At 38.8% G+C, this 19,985-nt stretch overlaps 1 protein-coding gene across 1 annotated transcript; it reads right to left on the bottom strand.

Moving 5' to 3' along the window:
• Nucleotides 1-729: 729 nt before the first annotated feature.
• On the bottom strand, nt 730-5,538 carry LOC125232845. The gene is made up of 2 exons (XM_048138638.1): nt 5,387-5,538; nt 730-1,730 (listed from the first exon to the last, which is right to left on the bottom strand). The coding sequence occupies exons 1-2, from the start codon at nt 5,497-5,499 to the stop codon at nt 737-739; spliced, it is 1,107 nt and encodes a 368-aa protein (XP_047994595.1). The 5' UTR covers nt 5,500-5,538; the 3' UTR covers nt 730-736.
• Nucleotides 5,539-19,985: the final 14,447 nt, after the last annotated feature.

Genomic DNA, 19,985 nt, shown 5'->3' with positions numbered 1-19,985 from the left:
GTCGTTGTTGACGGCGCGCAGAGGCAGCGACTTGTACCCGGAGCGTCGCATGCGCTCCTGCAGAGCCAAAATTGAACGCACGTTTTTACCAAATGCATTGATGACCCCCGGGTCCGGTGCGTTCATCATGTTACGCTTCTCCATGAATGTAATTTTCTCGAGCGTCAACAGCATATCGTGCAAGAACTTCACGTCTGGGTGAAGCGCCTTCTCCAGCGCTGGAAGTTCTTTATTGTGTAGGATCTCGTAGAAAGTGCTGAAGGTCTCGACGAATTTAACAGTCCCGTGGGCGGAGTTGTCGAGGACCCGCGTGTCGATGGCGGCGGCCAGCGCTGCGGCGACCTTCCGAGACAGCGTCTCTGTTGCCAGCTTCGTCTTGCGAGCTGCGCTCCCGCTCAGTTTAATGTGCTCAGCGGTCAGCCCCGCGCCGAGCTTGTATCTCTTCGTGCTATCATACTCGAACAGTTCTTCGAGCACGTCCCACTCCGCTACCATACCCTTGAAGTTCACATTATAAGTCTTAAAACATTCACATAACTTCACCATTAGCTGCGTGCAGTCGTAAAAGCAGTAGATCTGCTTGTCTTTCAATTGGAAATAGGTTTTCAGTGAGTCTAGTGGTCGTATCAACGTGTTGTAGTTGTCGTCAAAATCGGAGACGACCGCGCGGACATTCAGTCCGAGATCAAAGAGATTGGTAAGGAGGTTTTCCAGCCAGAGCCAGAGGTCTTCCTCGTTAAATCCGGAGGAGGAGGACGTAGGAGAGAGGCTGTCGCCAGCGGGAAACGATTCCTCTTGCGTAAACGACAGTGGCGTAGCGCGCGGTGCGAGGTCGTTGCGAACCGTTCATCTCGTACAGGCCGGCCATGCGGTCGCGCACCGGATCGTACGATAAGCCGAGCGAGAGCCTGACTTTGGCTACACACACCACGCACTCTCGCTCCTTCAGCGACGCACACTGAAATTTCGCTCGGAGAACCTCCATCCAGCTATCATTCATCTCCCAATTCAAATTCCTACACAGCTGTTTAATCTTCAGCAACGGCGGCAGAAAGAATGACTCGCACATTAACTGATAAGTTTGCGGGTGTTTATGGTACAGCTTTAACGCAAGAAACAGCACGTCTTTACTGTATCGCTTGAGCTTAGTTGCAGCTTTTAATTCGCTTTTCAATAACGCCTGCACTTCTACAAACTTCGCGAGTTCTGGGCTTAAGTGTGCTTTACTTAATTTGACGAGCAAATCTATCTCGGTGACATTTGAATTGGATTCAAATACCTTTTCATCTAAAACCTCTGTATGTTCCTGAATGTTTATTGGTCTTGGGAAGCTCGCGTCATATCTGTACGACGGGCGTATTTCGTTTTCATCTTCATTCTCTCTCTCCCGTTTCACAGGTATCTCACTCAAGTCATCTGATTCTATTGACCGTTTCTGTATAGTCTGCACAACCGTTTCTTCTTCAGTAAACAAGTCGACTATGGCCCCATCGTCTGGTTCAGTCTTCACTTCTTCTAGGACTTCGTCTCCGGTAGGTTGTTCTGGTGGAGCTGGTTGGTCCGGTTCGTCGTCGGACTCGGGCAGGTTGCGCGTGGGCACGGCGCCGTAGAGGACTCGGCGCCTCCTCGTGTTCGTGCAGATGTCTTCGTCGGCGAAGTGTAGTTGGCAGACCATCAGATTGGCTTTTCTGGGGTTCTCCGGTTTTATTGCTTTTATCCATTCAGTGCGTCTGAAACAATGCATTTGAAACATTAGTACTTGATGCGATGTGGGCCGGTTGCTTATAATATAATTACCTACGAGGTACTATCAATTGGTTCAAGAAGAAAAATCTCTGGTAGAAAGGCACCCTATTGTAGGGAGAGCTCTAATGAGCGAAACTGATGTGGTATTTACTTCTTTTCCTTTCGAATACGAGAAAAGTAAATACACATGTACTTGTCCAAAACAAAATACAAGTTGATGAGCACACATATAAAAGTCTGTATATGTTATATTTTTTGGGAAACAACAAATTCCGTAAAGAATATTTTTTATGAAATGAATTAAGAAATATCAAAATAATACTAGGTGCAGTTCGCACTTCGTATGTTATCAACGTTAGCATTCTTAGGCTCACTTGCACCAATCACTTAACTCAGGGTTAGTGGGCTGTCATCTGTCAAATTCCGTAAATGGAGGGTTAAGTGGTTGGTGCAAGTGGACCTTAAGGGGCTCACAACACCCAACTGCGCAAAATTGATGTTACTTACGCAAATTTTCAAGACAAACTATTAGTAAGGCATGTAAATTATATGTTATTATTCATTATATTTCAAAGAACATAGCCGTACTCGATACACGATTTAACGAAATCGGGTCGATAGAAAAAAATTGCAAAGATTGGTCTCGAGTTCGTCATTAAACGGTTCTATGTCGTTAGATTATTCACTTAGTTGTCTTTAATTAAAATTACAATAACAAAAAAATACATACTCGTATCTAAAACACTAACGAAACATATTGCACAAATAATGCATCTTTCTATTTTATTTTAATATTTTTCCGTACTTTTCGTACCTAGCCGCCCTGTTTTAGTGACATCGCGCTCTCACTTACTCCCATGCGAATAGACAGTGTACGCTAGCGTCAAGGTCATTGGGTGTTGTCAGCGTCTTAAGGGCAGTTAAAAAAACTTTGGTTATCTAAAGACCATTATATCATTCGAATGAAGGCGATAAAATAGGGGAACGAATAAAAATGTAAGGTACAGCGGGGCAATTAAGACTACTCAATTTTCAACTGATTAATATTTTTCAGTACAGATGGTGTATTTTTTACGCACTAGTGCGAGAAGTGGTTCATTATATGTGAGGTCGAAACTTGGGAGGGTCATCTGTCTGTACTGAAAAACGTCGTACTATACACGTGCGAAAAGGGAATTCGGATCTTCCTTTTCTACGCACTTGTATCGTAATGTATAGTACATCTATGTTTGCACTATTAACTAAACCCCATCGCATATGTAATATGGGCCATTTTTAGGGTTCCGTAGTCAACTAGGAACCCTTATAGTTTCGCCATGTCTGTCTGTCTGTCCGTCCGTCCGTCCGTCCGTCCGTCCGTCCGTCCGTCCGTCCGTCCGCGGATAATCTCAGTAATCGTTAGCACTAGACAGACCCCTCTAACTTTTGAACCATATGTTTAAAAAATATGAAAAAAATTACAAAAGTAGAACTTTATACAGACTTTCTAGGAAAATTGTTTTGAACTTGATAGGTTCAGTAGTTTTTGAGAAAAATACGGAAAACTACGGAACCCTACACTGAGCGTGGCCCGACACGCTCTTGGCCGGTTTTTTTTTAAGTAGTTTTTTTGTAACGTGGGTATCTTATGTATCTTTTTAAGCGATTCATACTCGGAATCACGAGGTCTTTCGATCCTCATAGAAGAAAAAAACCGGCCAAGAGCGTGTCGGGCCACGCTCAGTGTAGGGTTCCGTAGTTTTTCGTATTTTTCTCAAAAACTACTGAACCTATCAAGTTCAAAACAATTTTCCTAGAAAGTCTTTATAAAGTTCTACTTTTGTGATTTTTTTCATATTTTTTAAACATATGGTTCAAAAGTTAGAGGGGGGGGACGCACTTTTTTTCCCTTTAGGAGTGATTATTTCCGAAAATATTAATATTATCAAAAAACGATCTTAGTAAACCCTTATTCATTTTTAAATACCTATCCAACAATATATCACACGTTGGAGTTAAAATGAAAAAAATATCAGCCCCCCCTTTACATGTAGGGGGGGTACCCTAATAAAACATTTATTTCCACTTTTTATTTTTGCACTTTGTTGGCGTGATTGATATACATATTGGTACCAAATTTCAGCTTTCTAGTGCTTACGGTTACTGAGATTATCCGCGGACGGACGGACGGACGGACGGACGGACGGACGGACGGACGGACGGACGGACGGACGGACGGACAGACGGACAGACGGACGGACAGACAGACATGGCGAAACTATAAGGGTTCCTAGTTGACTACGGAACCCTAAAAATGCCCCAAGACTCCATACATTTTTCAAACTTTCCATTCCGTTACCGCCGTACAAAATGTATGAAAAAATGATAACGGAAAAGGAAAAAACCTTGGGACACTTTTTAGGGTTCCGTAGTCAACTAGGAACCCTTATAGTTTCGCCATGTCTGTCTGTCCGTCCGTCCGTCCGTCCGTCCGTCCGTCCGTCCGTCCGCGGATAATCTCAGTAACCGTTAGCACTAGAAAGCTGAAATTTAGTACCAATATGTATATCAATCACGCCAACAAAGTGCACAAAAGAAAAATGAAAAAAAAAATGTTTTATTAGGGTACCCCCCCTACATGTAAAGTGGGGGCTGATTTTTTTTTTCATTCCAATCCCAACGTGTGATATATTGTTGGATAGGTATTTAAAAATAAATAAGAGTTTACTAAGATCGTTTTTTGATAATATTAATATTTTCGGAAATAATCGCTCCTAAAGGAAAAAAAAGTGCGTCCCCCCCCTCTAACTTTTGAACCATATGTTTAAAAAATATGAAAAAAATCACAAAAGTAGAACTTTTTAAAGACTTTCTAGGAAAATTGTTTTGAACTTCAGAGGTTTAGTTGTTTTTGAGAAAAATACGGAAAACTACGGAACCCTACACTGAGCGTGGCCCGACACGCTCTTGGCCGGTTTTTTTCTCCTACTAGGATTGAAAGCGACACAAACAACATATACATTTCCAAATCCAAAAAAAAGTGATCGGGACAACTTTGAAAAAAAAATGTCTCATATAGGTAATATAGGTATCCATTAAAAACGCGTGTACTATATGACCAGTAGACACTATTTAATAATGCAAAGAATGTAAAACATGGAAGTCATAATTGCCCCGCTGTACCTTAAGTTATTCTTACACTTTTGGTAGCAAAAATAGCAGCATTTATCTTAATAAATAGGTACGCTTAAGTACAATGTAAATTGAACTGATAACACGATAACAGGAGCATTTCAGATAGTGACACAAGTTTATTTACATCAACTGACGGCCTGATTTGAACTTAAATATACGCCAAAAATTTGTTAAAAGTGACGCGTTTGAAGAAAGTATCAACGCTCATTCCTTACTGTTAGGTAAGTAATATTGAAGTACTTGTACCCACGCTTCTGGAAAATAACTATACTTTGGTAGATATATACCTATCGTAATTACAAAATTATTTGCTTCTGCCTTTGTTAAAGATCTAGATTCTACATTATAACAGTGACTAAACATTTAATTTTCATCATAACCGCATCACTATTGCAGCGCGACATTACTACAGCAGCGGTAACGATGAAAATAATAAACAATCAGTAATAATGTTAGTAAAGTATACCTCTCATCCTTAGGAATATTAAACAGCGTGACATTTTGCAACGCTTTGCTATCTGTAGTATTACAGCGGCATCGCGGCACGGCGCATCTGTAGCGTTGGATGGGGAGAGACATGGCGGACACACACACGTCCTTTCTCGACCGAGGCACGCGCCCGACTGCCCTGACGTTGTCGCTTATTCTTGGCGTATTCGTGTGCACGCACACACAGGCAGCGGAGCGATGGCCGCTCGGTAGGCTAGAGTGAGACGTACACGCGCCAGAGCGGGATGGACGACATCTGCACGTGGTTGTTATGATGCCGGGTGCCGGGTGCCCACATTCACGCGAAACAATGGCCGTCAAGGTTATCCAGGTAATACGAAAGAATGCTCAAAAATAGTTCGCAACAATCGCAGAGGGCTCGCAGGTACACTCACCGGCATAAATATGTGATGAATTCTATACCTTGACTTGACACATTAACGTCTTGTTTGAAATGTCATACGAAATTGTCAAACGACTTAAAGAGCGACAAGGTACAGAAATTATTTGTATTGTTTCGCGTCACAAAATCAAAAAAGAATTAAAATTGGTATCGAAACATACACCCAAATAAGTGCGTACGACCAATATTACCAATACGTTAGAAGATAGCATTTTTATGAAAAACAAAATGGTGTGAATGTTTTATATTAATGAAAGTATACAGGGTGACTTAACGAAAATAAAATTGGATCCCTAAATAAACTATTTGCTAGATGGGGCAGAAATCTATACGTGTCATATAATTAAAATAAAATTAAATATACTTATGTATTAATGTAAATACTCGTACCTACCTATAGGTACCTAGTAGTACTAAAGTGTCTAGTTAAGACGATTACACTAGGATGATAATTGATCGTGTCAAATTGACCTTATTGACAAACGGCCAGCAAGGTCTACACTCAAGGTGGGTCCACGGACAGACTGTACTTTACTCCTTTTATGTAAGATAAAATACGATATACAGGAGGGCTTTTTTAGGGTTCCGTAGTTAACTAGGAACCCTTATAGTTTCGCCATGTCTGTCTGTCTGTTTGTCCGTCCGTCCGTCCGTCCGTGGATAATCTCAGTAACCGTAAGCACTAGAAAGCTGAAATTTGGTACCAATATGTATATCAATCACGCCAACAAAGTGCAAAAATAAAAAATGGAAAAAAATGTTTTATTAGGGTACCCCCCCTACATGTAAAGTGGGGGCTGATATTTTTTTTTCATTCCAACCCCAACGTGTGATATATTGTTGGATAGGTATTTAAAAATGAATAATGGTTTACTAATATTGTTTTTGATAATATTAATATTTTCGGAAATAACCGCTCCTAAAGGAAAAAAGTGCGTGCGTCCCCCGTCCCCCCCCCCCCCCTCTAACTTTTGAACCATATGTTTAAAAAATATGAAAAAAATTACAAAAGTAGAACTTTATAAAGACTTTCTAGGATAAACTTTTTAACAAAAAATAAAACCGCCTTCAAAAATAAGCGCGTTACAAAACACGGAGAAACTAAAAAGCCAAAAATAATAAACCTTTCAATTCAGATTTCTTATCGTATTGCAATAAGCTAAACATCCAAATTATAAACAAATCAATTATTTTTGTAGTCGGTACCAGACCTGTTCGTCGCCTTGCTATTGCCTGTTTGCCCCACCCAACCATACACAGGCTGGTACCGACTCCAAAAATAATTGATTTGTTTATAATTTGGATGTTTAGCTTATTGCAATACGATAAGAAATCTGAATTGAAAGGTTTATTATTTTTGGCTTTTTAGTTTCTCCGTGTTTTGTAACGCGCTTATTTTTGAAGGCGGTTTTATTTTTTGTTAAAAAGTTTATTTATTTGTTGATTTTTAGTGGTTCCTAGTGATATTATATGTATCAGTCCGAATACATGTACAGTAGTGAAAGAATTATCCTTTAACTCCTAACCATTGAGGAGTTGACCTTCCATCATCAGCTCAGTTGATTTTTAGTGGTTCCTAGTGATATTATATGTATCAGTCCGAATACATGTACAGTAGTGAAAGAATTATCCTTAAACTCCTAACCATTGAGGAGTTGACCTTTCATCATCAGCTCAGTTGATTTTTAGTGGTTCCTAGTGTTATTATATGTATCAGTCCGAATACATGTACAGTAGTGAAAGAATTATCCTTTAACTCCTAACCATTGAGGAGTTGACCTTCCATCATCAGCTCAGTTGATTTTTAGTGGTTCCTAGTGATATTATATGTATCAGTCCGAATACATATACAGTAGTGAAAGAATTATCCTTAAACTCCTAACCATTGAGGAGTTGACCTTCCATCATCAGCTCAGCCACATAAAATTATTACCATCAGACGTAAATACTGGTGTACCTTTGAAAAATAGACTAAAAACATTACATGTGCCTATAACATTTGAAGAGTTCCCTCGATTTCTCCAGGATTCCATCATCAGACCCTGACTTGGTGCCAATGGGACCATCTCGGGGTTATACCGGTTCGATCAAAAAAAAAATTTTGAAAATCGGTCCACGATTCTCGGAGATATCGAGTAACATACATACAAAAAAAAAATAAAAAAAAAAAACATTCAGTCGAATTGAGAACCTCCTCCTTTTTTGAAGTCGGTTAAAAATTGTTTTGAACTTGATAGGTTCAGTAGTTTTTTAAAAAATACGAAAAATTACGGAACCCTACACTGAGCGTGGCCCGACACGCTCTTAGCCGGTTTTTTTTAATGAGTAATGAGTCAGTTCCACTATTCACTATGCAATAGGTACACGTAAAGGAAATTACTCACTAAGTATCTTTTCCCCTCACTAGCTCGGAAACACGTGTTTTGTCCTTTAATACCAACGGGTAAAAACGCATTTTATCCACTAGTTGGTAAAGTAATTTGACCTTGAATAAAGTAAAATTAACAGCTTTAAAATTGATGAAAGTAGGTAAATCTAGTAATAAAGATGATTTACCACCTGTAGAACTACTGGAAGCAGTGATAAACGCATTTTTTGCGTTGTATTCTATAGTTTCCTCGCTATAGTGAGGGGAAAAGTTTTGTGTTACACTCGGGTGCAAATGTATTTTACTTCTCGTGTGTTAAAAAACTGGCAAGTTCAGGATTCTATCGTACTTCGCTTCGCTCGTGGTTCAACTATAGAATCCTTTCACTTGCTCGTTTTTCAATTCCACACTCGGCGTTAAAATACAACTTTGCACCCTTGTATAACTAATAACTGAAATATGTAACTATTATTTTGGCTAGAATATGATGGACTTTTTTTTTATCCAAGGCGGTCTAAGAAATTACTTACAATGCCAATGTTCTTGTTGGGTCTTGGGTCAAACTTTTTTAGGGGGTTATTATGATTGCTTTTAAAGATAATAAGAAACCCTTGTGGTAGTTACGTCTTTCTATATATTGGGAAATACATAAAGACAGCATTGACTTAATATCTAGGGAACTGCTTTTTTGACGATAAACTTTACTTACAATTTTTTACTGCAGTCTGCCTAGCCGAAATGACATTGAGCTGACGCTAGACACCGATCTACACGCAGTCTGGTTCTGTCGCTCCAATATAGAAGAGACAGAGATAGCTACGATATTATCGTAAGCTTTTGCGCAGTTGGCTACGTACCCAGCTGGGTAAGATAGCTATCTTATCTATAGTTAGACGCTTTGTTCATCATTCATCAACCGCCTTTGAGTGCGCCCGGCAAGCCGTCGAACGTTGCACACGATACGGCTTAAGCGCCAGTATTAACACACTGATAAATGTTAACCTTACTGCAACGGTGTAAGGCCCAGTAATGGCAAAGTCGTGTAAGAATGTCGTTGACAGTGTGTCGAGGATTTAGCGGTTAGCATTTTTTTTGCCATTTTATGCAGTAGTACCGGGGCGACCGAGCTTCGCTCGCAGTTCTATTTTATTATATCGTGTTTTTGGATGATATACCATACAATGATATACCTGCGTTTATAAAGCGAAAGAAACCCCCATTTCCCGGGACCTAAGACTAAGCCAGATCGATTTTTCTTCTCCGAAAACATCTTCATAACAGTCATAAGTCGTTTTAGATGTTTACGAGATCACTTTACATTAAGTACATAGAAGAGATGAGCAATATGACTGTAGTGTAGTCGTGACGTAGCTTATTTATCATTGTAAAGGCTTGACCTAAATGAACCATAATTAATATTATATTAAAACAATACTTAAAGGTCAGCCTAAATGTCACGCACGTAGGCATCAACTATATAAGCCTAACCATCTTCAAATAAATGTTCATTTACTTAACTGGAAACAAGAGTATTATTTTATCACTAGTACCGCCGACCATTATATGGCGATCCTGCCAGGCGGACTGCCTCTCAGCAGTCCAGGTATCATTTCTGCTCTCCAGCAAGCCTGAACACATCCCCTGATCCTGCAACATCATGGGAAGTCAGCCTGCCAAGGGCTATCAAAAGCAAGAAGAAATCATCATAGCCCAAAACGGCGCGGGTAGCAGCGTGCAGTCATCGCAAGCCGAGAACCACACGGTTGTTTACATAACCACCTCAATAATGATATTGGTGGCTATCACGTTTGTGTACATACTCTGGAAGAAAGTACACAAGTGCCTCACCAGGAAGATAGAACGTCAGGCAGTCGCGGTAGCGATGCGAAGAACCAGCTCTGTCTAATCATCACGGAGCACACCAAACCGGCGGAGCAGAACGAGCCAGCCCAGCAGCACAGCCCAGCCAACCAGCCAGTGTCTTTAGCCCAGCCGAACAAGCCTGCTCGCAGAAACAACCAAGCCAGCCCATGCAGTCAGCGCACGTAACGGTATTGTTAATTTATTTTCATTTCCGATCGTAATGAGCTTGTACTGGGGATAATTTGCTATGATTATGAGGGATGAGTAATGACTAAAATTGTGGACCTATATGAAAAATTGTCAAAATTACGAGACGACATAAGAAAATTAGGACCTAAGCGTCGGCAAGACAAACTCGGTCAGGACAAATTACTTCAAGCACAGCAAATTTATGCCAAGTACGAGGAGCTCGTAGAGGAAGTTAGTGATAAGTTAACCAAATCGGAAATATCTTTAGAAGACAGTCAGCTAGTAACATCATACTGCATCAAAATTGAACAGATTTTTAGCACCATAAAGGGGTATTTTTCAGAAAACGCAACGATGTCTTCTCAAGATAATTTTGAACTTAAGGCCGCGGTGTCATTGTTGCCCGTCATGGACGGTTCTGAGGACGTCACAAACCAGTTGATTGACGCAATAGAGTTATACGCAACAATGATAAAGGAGGCCGACATAAAAATACTTATAAATTTTGTACTCAAAACTCGGTTAACACAGAGTGCCAAACTTAGACTAGTAGGACCGTACAACTCGGTAAAAGACTTGGTTGACGACATGAAATCGCATCTGTTAACAAAGAAATCCACCACTGCGCTTCAAACCAAATTAATGGCGACAAGGCAAGGCAATAGGTCAATCGATAAATTCGGACAGGAATTAGAAGACCTATTCGTTAAGCTCACAGTAACGCAAGCGGGTACTAGTGCGGAGGCCTACAAGGTATTAAGGCCGTTAAATGAGAAGACCGCAATTCAAAAATTTGCAGAGGGCCTACGTAATGAAAAACTAAGCACGATAGTAGCAGCTCGGGGTTTCGACACGCTTAAGGACGCGATACAGAGTGCCAAGGACACGGAAGTGTCGATGGCACCATCTGCACCAACAAACCCAGGACAGTTACTGTATATGCGAGGCCGAGGCCATGTCTCCAGGAAGCCATTCCGGGGAAATGGCAGAAGGGAGTTTCAATACCAACCCCAGCGTCAGTATCGTAATAACAGCGACATTAGAGCTAGGGGGATGAATCAAGGTAGGGCGCGGGGTACTTTCCGGACAAAGTACCCGAGTTATACGCGGACTCGGCGCCAATACAACAAAAACCGGACCCGGCAGCAAATAAACGCGGTAACCGGGGAACAGGGCGAGACAGATAACCAAATGCAGTTTTTTCTCTAAAAATAAGTACATTCTAACCTATAACCATTTAAATTCGGTAAAACTAGCAATAAATGGCAAGGTGTACAATTGGCTTATAGATACAGGAGCATCGCTCAGTGCAGTTAAGCGAGATATAGCAATGGCAACAGGTTGGACCATTTATCCAAAAATCACACGTATCAAGGGAATAGGGGGCAAGGTCACGTCATGTGGTAAAATTCGGTTAGTTCTGACAACAGACACAAGTCAGGAATTTCAACATAGATTCCATGTGTTTACAAATTTACCCCTGAACGTTGATGGAATCATAGGTCAAGACTTTTTAATTAAATACAAGTGTCACATAGACTATGAGAAAGAAATGATTACCTTGAATCACATACATAGCATACCCCTCCATATAAACGTAACAGAAAACGAATCCATGAACTCCAACCTTGTGAAGTTGCCAGCGCGAAGTGAATCAGTAATAAAAATATCAACTAATTGCACGGGCGATTGCGTAGTCCTATTGGGAGAAATAGGAGAAGGAATTTTTGTAGCAAATACCGTGACTCAAAACAGGAATGGGCAAATATTCGTTAAAGTGTTAAACACGCGTAGCAATGATATAATTATAAATAATTTCACGCCACAAATAAGGCCGCTACGTGACTACGAATGCTTTTCTTTTGAGTCATGCAAAAATAACGCGGACAGAGTGAAGCTACTATTTTCTCTGCTGCCACTAGCTAATCTAAATGGCGAAGAAAAGGAAACCATTGCTAGCATTTGCGCCAAGTATGCCGATATATTCCAGCTCCCAGGGGACTCCCTAAGTACTATGAATCTATATGAGCAAGAGCTTCGATTAAAGCCCGGTTCCTCACCGGTATACACAAAACCCTATCGCTTACCGCACGCGCAAAAAACGGAGATAACTAGACAAATAAAAAAAATGTTACAGGACGACATAATAGAGGAATCACGGTCCGAATGGGCAAGTCCAGTCCTGCTGGTGCCCAAGAAAGCGGGAATAGATGGAGAAAAGAAATGGAGATTGGTTATTGATTACCGAAAAGTGAACGAGCAAATCGAAAATGACAAATTCCCTTTGCCCAATATAACCGATATATTAGACTCCCTCACGGGCGCAATGTACTTCAGTACGTTAGATTTAAATCAGGGTTATTATCAAATTAAGTTAGACAAGGAAAGTAGAAAATACACTTCTTTCATCGCCGCAGACAAACACTGGCAGATGAAGAGACTGCCAATGGGTTTAAAAAATAGTCCCAATGCATTTAGCAGAGCAATGACCATCGCTATGTCCGGCCTAAACAATTTAAAATGTATAGTTTACTTAGATGACATTATTATAATGGGAAGAAATCTGGATCAACACAATAAAAACCTGATAGATGTGTTCGCTAGGTTGAGAAAAGTTAATTTTAAATTAAATCCGCAAAAATGCAACTTTCTACAAAAGGAAATTTTATATCTAGGGCACATAGTAACCCCAGCAGGAATAAAACCAGATCCAAAAAAGATAACAGTAGTGAATAATTACCCAGTACCAAAAAACGCGGACGAGGTCAGACGTTTTGTGGCCTTCGTCAACTATTACAGGAAATTCATTCCTCGATTTTCGGAAATTACTCAACCATTAAATAGCTTACTAAAAAACCGGCCAAGTGCGAGTCGGGCTCGCGCACAAAGGGTTCCGTAGCAGCAAATATAATAAACCAATAACTTAACCAAAATTACAGTTAAATCAACCTATCTCAAAAACTATAAGAGATACTTTGATCAAACCAAAAATCGTTGAAAGAGTTAATTAGCATGCATCACCTCTATTTTTTTTAGAATTTTATACCCCGTAGTTATAAAAATAGAGGGGGGGGGACATACTTTTTACGACTTTGAGAGCTGATATCTCAAAAACCGTTCACTTTAAGAAAAATGTTTTTTAGAAAACTTTATATCATTTTAAAAGACCTTTCCATTGATACCCCACACGGGTATGTACATCGAAAAAAAATTTTCATCCCTCAGTTACATGTATGGGGGCCCCACCCCAATTCTTTTTTTTTACTATTTAGTGTCATAATTTTGTAGCGGTTCATACAACACATATTCCCATCAAATTTCATCACTGTAGTACTTATAGTTTCCGAGTAAATCGGCTGTGACAGACGGACAGACGGACAGACGGACAGACGGACAGACGGACATGACGAAACTATAAGGGTTCCGTTTTTGCCATTTTGGCTACGGAACCCTAAAAAACACGCAACATTTAAATGGACAACGCAGTGTCATAAAGCATTTGAAACCTTAAAAACAGCTATAGTGAACCCACCTTTATTGCAGTATCCCGACTTCTCTGATAACAATGAGTTCATCTTACACACGGACGCGTCGGGCGTAGCGTTGGGTTGTGTTTTGTCAAATAAAAATGGCTTACCAGTTGCATACGCCAGCCGACCCTTAAATCAAGCAGAAAAGAACTACTCAACAACAGAACTAGAACTATTATGCATTACATGGGGAGTAAAATATTTTCGTCCCTATCTATATGGCCGCAGGTTCAGAATTGTTACAGACCATCGTCCACTCGTCTACTTGTTTAGTATGAAGGACCCATCTAGTCGCTTGACAAAATTCCGCCTGTGTTTGGAGGAGTACGATTTCACGGTAGACTATCTCAAGGGGAAAGACAATGCAGCAGCTGATGCATTATCTCGGATTGAGATTACCAGCAAAGATCTAAAAGAGATGTCAAAACACGTGATCTCAGTAATGACTCGAGCACAATGGAAGAAACTAGAACAGCAAAACCAAGAGGAAAAAACAGCTAAAACAGATAACCACGGTGTACGGACTGATCACCCGACAATAGTGGAAATCTTTAGAAAACCGGGAAACATGCCCGAATTAACTTTTAGCATAGCAGACTATCATAAGATATCGCAACAACCCGACTGCATAACCAGTAACAATAACGAAATAATATATTCGCCATCCTCGATGACATTGTGTCTCAAGCCTAAAACCCAGTCGCGTACGGAACGAGCCTTCCTCGCGAGGGAATTAGGTACATTTTGCAAGGCACAGCAAATAGAGGAAGTATGCATATTATATAACAGAGGCACCGCATCGATTATTAAAGAGCTAGCTCAGCATATGCATACGTACAATAAAGGGTCCGGACCCCGATTATGTATAATTAAAGGTGCCACGAAAGTCGACGACAAGGACGACAGGCGAGTCATAATAAACGATTTCCACATTTTGCCCACAAGTGGTCATGCGGGAATACGTAGAATGACAAATAATATAAAACGTTATTATTACTGGCCGGGAATGGACAATGACATCCAGCAATTTGTATAGTATGAATTTTTTGAAACGAACGTTTCTAAACAAAGGTATTGTTCCTTTTGTGTTGAGCGGGAGCTTCTGTATTTGCACGCGCTAAGACAACAAGAAGCAACTGTATCCTGATAATTGTAAGGTTCAAATCTGTACAGCAGCAAATTTGAGATAGATTATTTTGGAAATGTGAAGCGATAGACCACACCGCTATAGGTGCGAAAATACAGCGCTTCTAATACTTTGATACTTGATGGTGTAAGTATAGTACATATAGTTATAATAATCATCGGTAATATGTCAGTCTGTATAATAAAAATAACACGTTTAAACAGCGAAACTACGATTAAAAGGTTGATAAGCACCTGGCACCTTAAGGTGTCATCGCAAAGTGACAATAAACACTGATAAGGTTTTTCAATCTGACCGCCATTGTTATGTTTTGTTATAAATACGGTTTACGGTTTGTTTAGTTATTTATGTTATTTTATTTATCAAGACTTGTACCTAATATTTATGTAATTACTATTTATATATTGCTATATACAATTGTTGATTGTTAACAAAATCATTAATAAAAAATAACAGTGATAATATACGTGTTTCATTACTTACAGCACCACCACCAAGTATCAAAGTATTAGAAACGCTGTATTTTCGCACCTATAGCGGTGTGGTCTATCGCTTCACATTTCCAAAATAATCTATCTCAAATTTGCTGCTGTACAGATTTGAACCTTACAATTATCAGGATACAGTTGCTTCTTGTTGTCTTAGCGCGTGCAAATACAGAAGCTCCCGCTCAACACAAAAGGAACAATACCTTTGTTTAGAAACGTTCGTTTCAAAAAATTCATACATAAAACGTTGCGATAAATGTCAAAGACAGAAGTTTCATAAATACGTAAAGCAACCCCTTTGCGTTACCTCAACAGCTACAGCTGCCATGGAAAAAATATATTTAGATTTGGTAGGCCCGCTCACTAAGGATTCAAACGGGTACAATTATATACTAACATTGCAATGCGAACTAACTAAATACGTGGAGGCATACCCACTTCCAAATAAGGAAACGGATACAGTGGCGCGAGCTTTTGTAAATAACTTCATATTACGATACGGAATTCCGCGCGAAATCGCGACAGATCGCGGAACCGAATTCATTTCGTCAACCATGCAAGGAGTTTGCAAAATTTTGTCTGTAAACCAACTGCAATCAACCGCTTACCATCACGAAAGCCTTGGATCCTTAGAAAACTCGCATAAGTCGCTAGGAGCGTACCTTAGAATACAAACGGACAACCAGGCTCACGAATGGTCAGAGTGGTTGCAGTACTGGTGCTTTTCATATAATACGACGATACATACGTCAACCAAATATACACCATACGAATTGGTGTTTGGGAAACTTTGTAATATACCTAGCAATATTATAAGTAAACTAGACCCTGTATATAATTTTAACTCATACCCAATAGAACTTAAATATAGACTACAAAAATCCCAAGAGGATGCCAGAAATAATTTAATCAGGTCAAAAAAAACAAGGAAAACTAATTACGACAAAAATAGTAATCCAAGAAATTATAGCGTAGGAGATCTAATATTAATAAAAAAGGAAGATAGAGATAAGATGAGCCCAGTATATACAGGTCCGTACACAGTCATCCAAGACCAAGGTCACAACGTTAAAATAATAGCTGCAGGTAAGGAAAATATTGTGCACAAAAACAGAACTAAACCCTACTACTTATAAAAAAAAAATGTATATATAACTCACCAATTCCACAGTTATAATAGCGCGAAACACTAGTTACTGAACAAACTTGGTCTATAATAAAAAAAAAAAAAAAAATAAAATAAAATAAAAAAAAAAACCACACATAACACACATTTATGCACCCCATGGGGCCACTAAGTCCAACTCCGCCCAGAGCCAATCCAGTTCCAAGCGCGTCCAGACTACACGCCAGAATAGGCCACTGGGGGACAACTCATGCGTAACCCCATAGAAGGTGTTGCTGTCCGACAATATGCATAGCACCGATAACAACACATCCCCCAAGTCACGGGCCGGATGCCGGGGACACAGTAGGGGATGCCCCTCCACGGCATCCAACCACGCGATATAGGTCACTTCGGGGCCAGAAAAGTCCAGGGTCACCCCGAAAACCCGTACACCATGCCGTACCGCAAAGTCATTAATAACTAAATACACATATTCATACACATTCGCGACTTCCATAATGAAAAAAAAAATATATATATATATATATATAACAAAAGAAACAAAAGGAAACAAAAGTTAGCACAAGTGGGATGATTGACGAAACCACAGCAAGACTGATCCCATAATCTAAAGATTGCACTTTAGAAATGCAGATATTGCAATTAGAAACCAGGAAAACACCAATACGTATTTTTACCAACATAGTAATTAAGATTCCAAAAGGGGTCCTTCGTGCTATTTATTATTATTTTACGAATCGTCACAGAAAACAAAGTTCACTTCTTTACGCCGAAAAAAACTAACTGACAACCCGCGCTCGCGCCGCCGGGGTTGCCAACATACAAAAAATATATCAATCTTTGGGTAAAATTATGAGATTTTTAACATTGTCTTAAAAATATTATATAAATAATTTGTGAAGTTATGAGATTCTTAACAGTCGACCATCCTGACCCAGTGCCTGTCCCAGGCACAACACATGGATAAAAGGAATCAAACAAGCTCTAACAATTATTTTTAAAATTAACTTAAATTAACTTGTACGTTGTAATCTACCCGAAAACTTGGGATGAACGTACCCTTGAACAAAACTAATATATAAAAAAAACTAGTTGAGATCACTCGAACCCAGCTGGATTAAAATGTTCTACAATCGGTCTAGTATCAGCTATTCACAAATCAAGCCATTATGTCAGGTTAGTAATTCAATCAGGATAAGTTAGTAGGTAGCGACGAACCACTACATAAATGACTCAATACAGTGAATAGAAAGAGAAAAAATATTTGTATATATGTATATATATATGTATATATCTGTACATCCAGTGCCACTCAACTGTAAGTACCTCTGGCCCTCTCGGCCATCCTGCTTTGTTAGAATGTCCTCATTCGTTGGACATTTTGTAGCCTATAGCGTATTATACCTGCGCGATAGCAGTATAACGACCTTCTTTTGCTGAGCTGCACTGAATCCACATTTTACAAACTTATTTGGGACATATTAGGTAAATTTATTCTAAAACGAGAAAGAGCACTCAGTATTCCATCTAATTTAGCAGATAATTAATACACGACTATTTCCCGTTTTCTCTCTTGCTAAATAGAGTTGGAACGCTGGAACTACATTTAAAAACATACATTAAAACAATGGAACAACATTAAATTGAATATGAAATTATTCTGACGATACAAAAATAAGAGAAAAACACAAGATGGAATTTCTTGCTAAATGAATCTCATAGTTTCTTACGCCCTTTATGGTAACAGCTAAATTATTTTGAATTTCTTATAGTCTACATCTTGTTTTACAAACACAGATATTTATATTGCATATATAACATCAGATTTACATATCCCAATCTTAGAGTAGGTTATTGCATAATATTAAATTAATCACTCATTGGAATTCCTCATTGTGCATATAATATAAACCTATAACTTTAAAATAGATTCTAGTCGCAACTGTTCATTCCCAGACGTTACATTCCTATATAATTTTGTGCCAAAAACAATATCTCTCCTATAATTATTACTAAAACTAAATAGACTCAATTTACAAAGAACACACAACAACATATATAATAATCATAATAAACAAACGAGTTGTATTGCACGGACCGTTACTTTGACAGCTAAAATAAGTTTTATAACTCAAATAAGTTGTAATAAATTTAGAAACCGTGCATTTAAATCTATCACATACTTATTTAATTATGTGATCTTATTTTTGTTTCATTATAGCTTATTTAATATAATTTCTAATTAATCTTGCGCTTTGCAGTTAAAGAGATGTGCTTTTAGTCTTATAAACGTACTACAATATCGTGAAATATGCATCCAATTTACATTCGTCACCTCGACTACAAAAAAAATACAATAAGAGAAGTAGTCTAACGGATAGGCGTCTGTCTTCAGCTTTGAATAAAAATGATGAAAAAGTACGATCGTTGTACATCAAATGTACCGCGATGTCGATATTGCCGATAGAGATTACCGCTCCATAAATGGTTTTCACATGTGCAATAAGCATATCAAAATCGGTATCTTTCTTGACATCTTCCAACGTGCTAAAGTATTATTTATACAGAACAAACTGCGTGTTTTCACATCCATAGTGAATAATTACAGGCATGGGTCGTTAATATCTGCCATAGCTCAAGTATCATATCCTAAGTCTTCATTCCGATTCAGTGATCATAGTAGGATGTAAAATTGTGTAGATTACCAGATATTATTATTGAAAATTAGAATATTACAACATACGGAATCAGTCTATAAGATGTTGTTCCTAATTTTCAATAACTATAATGGGAATGAAGACTCGACGCTTTTACCTATAGCTAAAACAGATTCCATTTGTTTCAACGAGGTTGTCACGAGTTAGAACCGTACCTAGTACAGCCATTCGTAGCACAAACCCAACATAAATTGACCCTAAGACCCGTTTGTTCATTAAAATCTACGTAGCTTATACACTTTTTTTTTTTTTAATAAATAGTAAGTTTTATCAACCTCTATGCAAGTAAACACTAAGCACTAGTGTAAACAAAATCATAATTGTAAGTAAATAAATACATTATAATTCTATAACAGGATACAGCTCATCTGAATCAACTGCTAAATTTTGATTAGTTCCAGATAATAAATCATACAGCAACTAAATTATTGCACCGTCCAACAGATAATATCTACGATTCTGGGAACCTCAGAGTGTTCTCAAACAGTTTAGAGCCCTTTATACAAAATAGATTCTAGATCAAGATCTTTATAGATGGGTAAATTAGGAAGTTTTTTTTTTTCTTTTGAAATATTATTGTAAAGATAAGAATAATTTATTAATAGGAAATATTTTGAAAAACTATGATATCAATATCGTACGGCTCCACACTTGGCTAAACCTGTCACGTGGCAGCCCGAATCGTATCAATAATCAACATAAAATAGTAATTGTTTAAGATGTCATATATGACTCAAGTCAC

Source organism: Leguminivora glycinivorella, chromosome 13 (assembly GCF_023078275.1).
Source record: "Leguminivora glycinivorella isolate SPB_JAAS2020 chromosome 13, LegGlyc_1.1, whole genome shotgun sequence".
In the NCBI taxonomy this organism is placed as follows: domain Eukaryota; kingdom Metazoa; phylum Arthropoda; class Insecta; order Lepidoptera; family Tortricidae; genus Leguminivora; species Leguminivora glycinivorella.
The sequence above is the reverse complement of the archived record's forward strand: the minus strand, read 5'-3'. Positions and strand labels throughout refer to the sequence as shown.

Bases quoted from the DNA above. Each gene is read 5' to 3' on its own strand.
- LOC125232845 (XM_048138638.1), bottom strand. From the start codon at position 5,499: ATGTCTCTCCCCATCCAACGCTACAGATGCGCCGTGCCGCGATGCCGC. The intron at 1,731-5,386 runs GTATACTTTACT...GCATTGTTTCAG, and splicing joins AATATTCCTAAGGATGAGAG to ACGCACTGAATGGATAAAAG.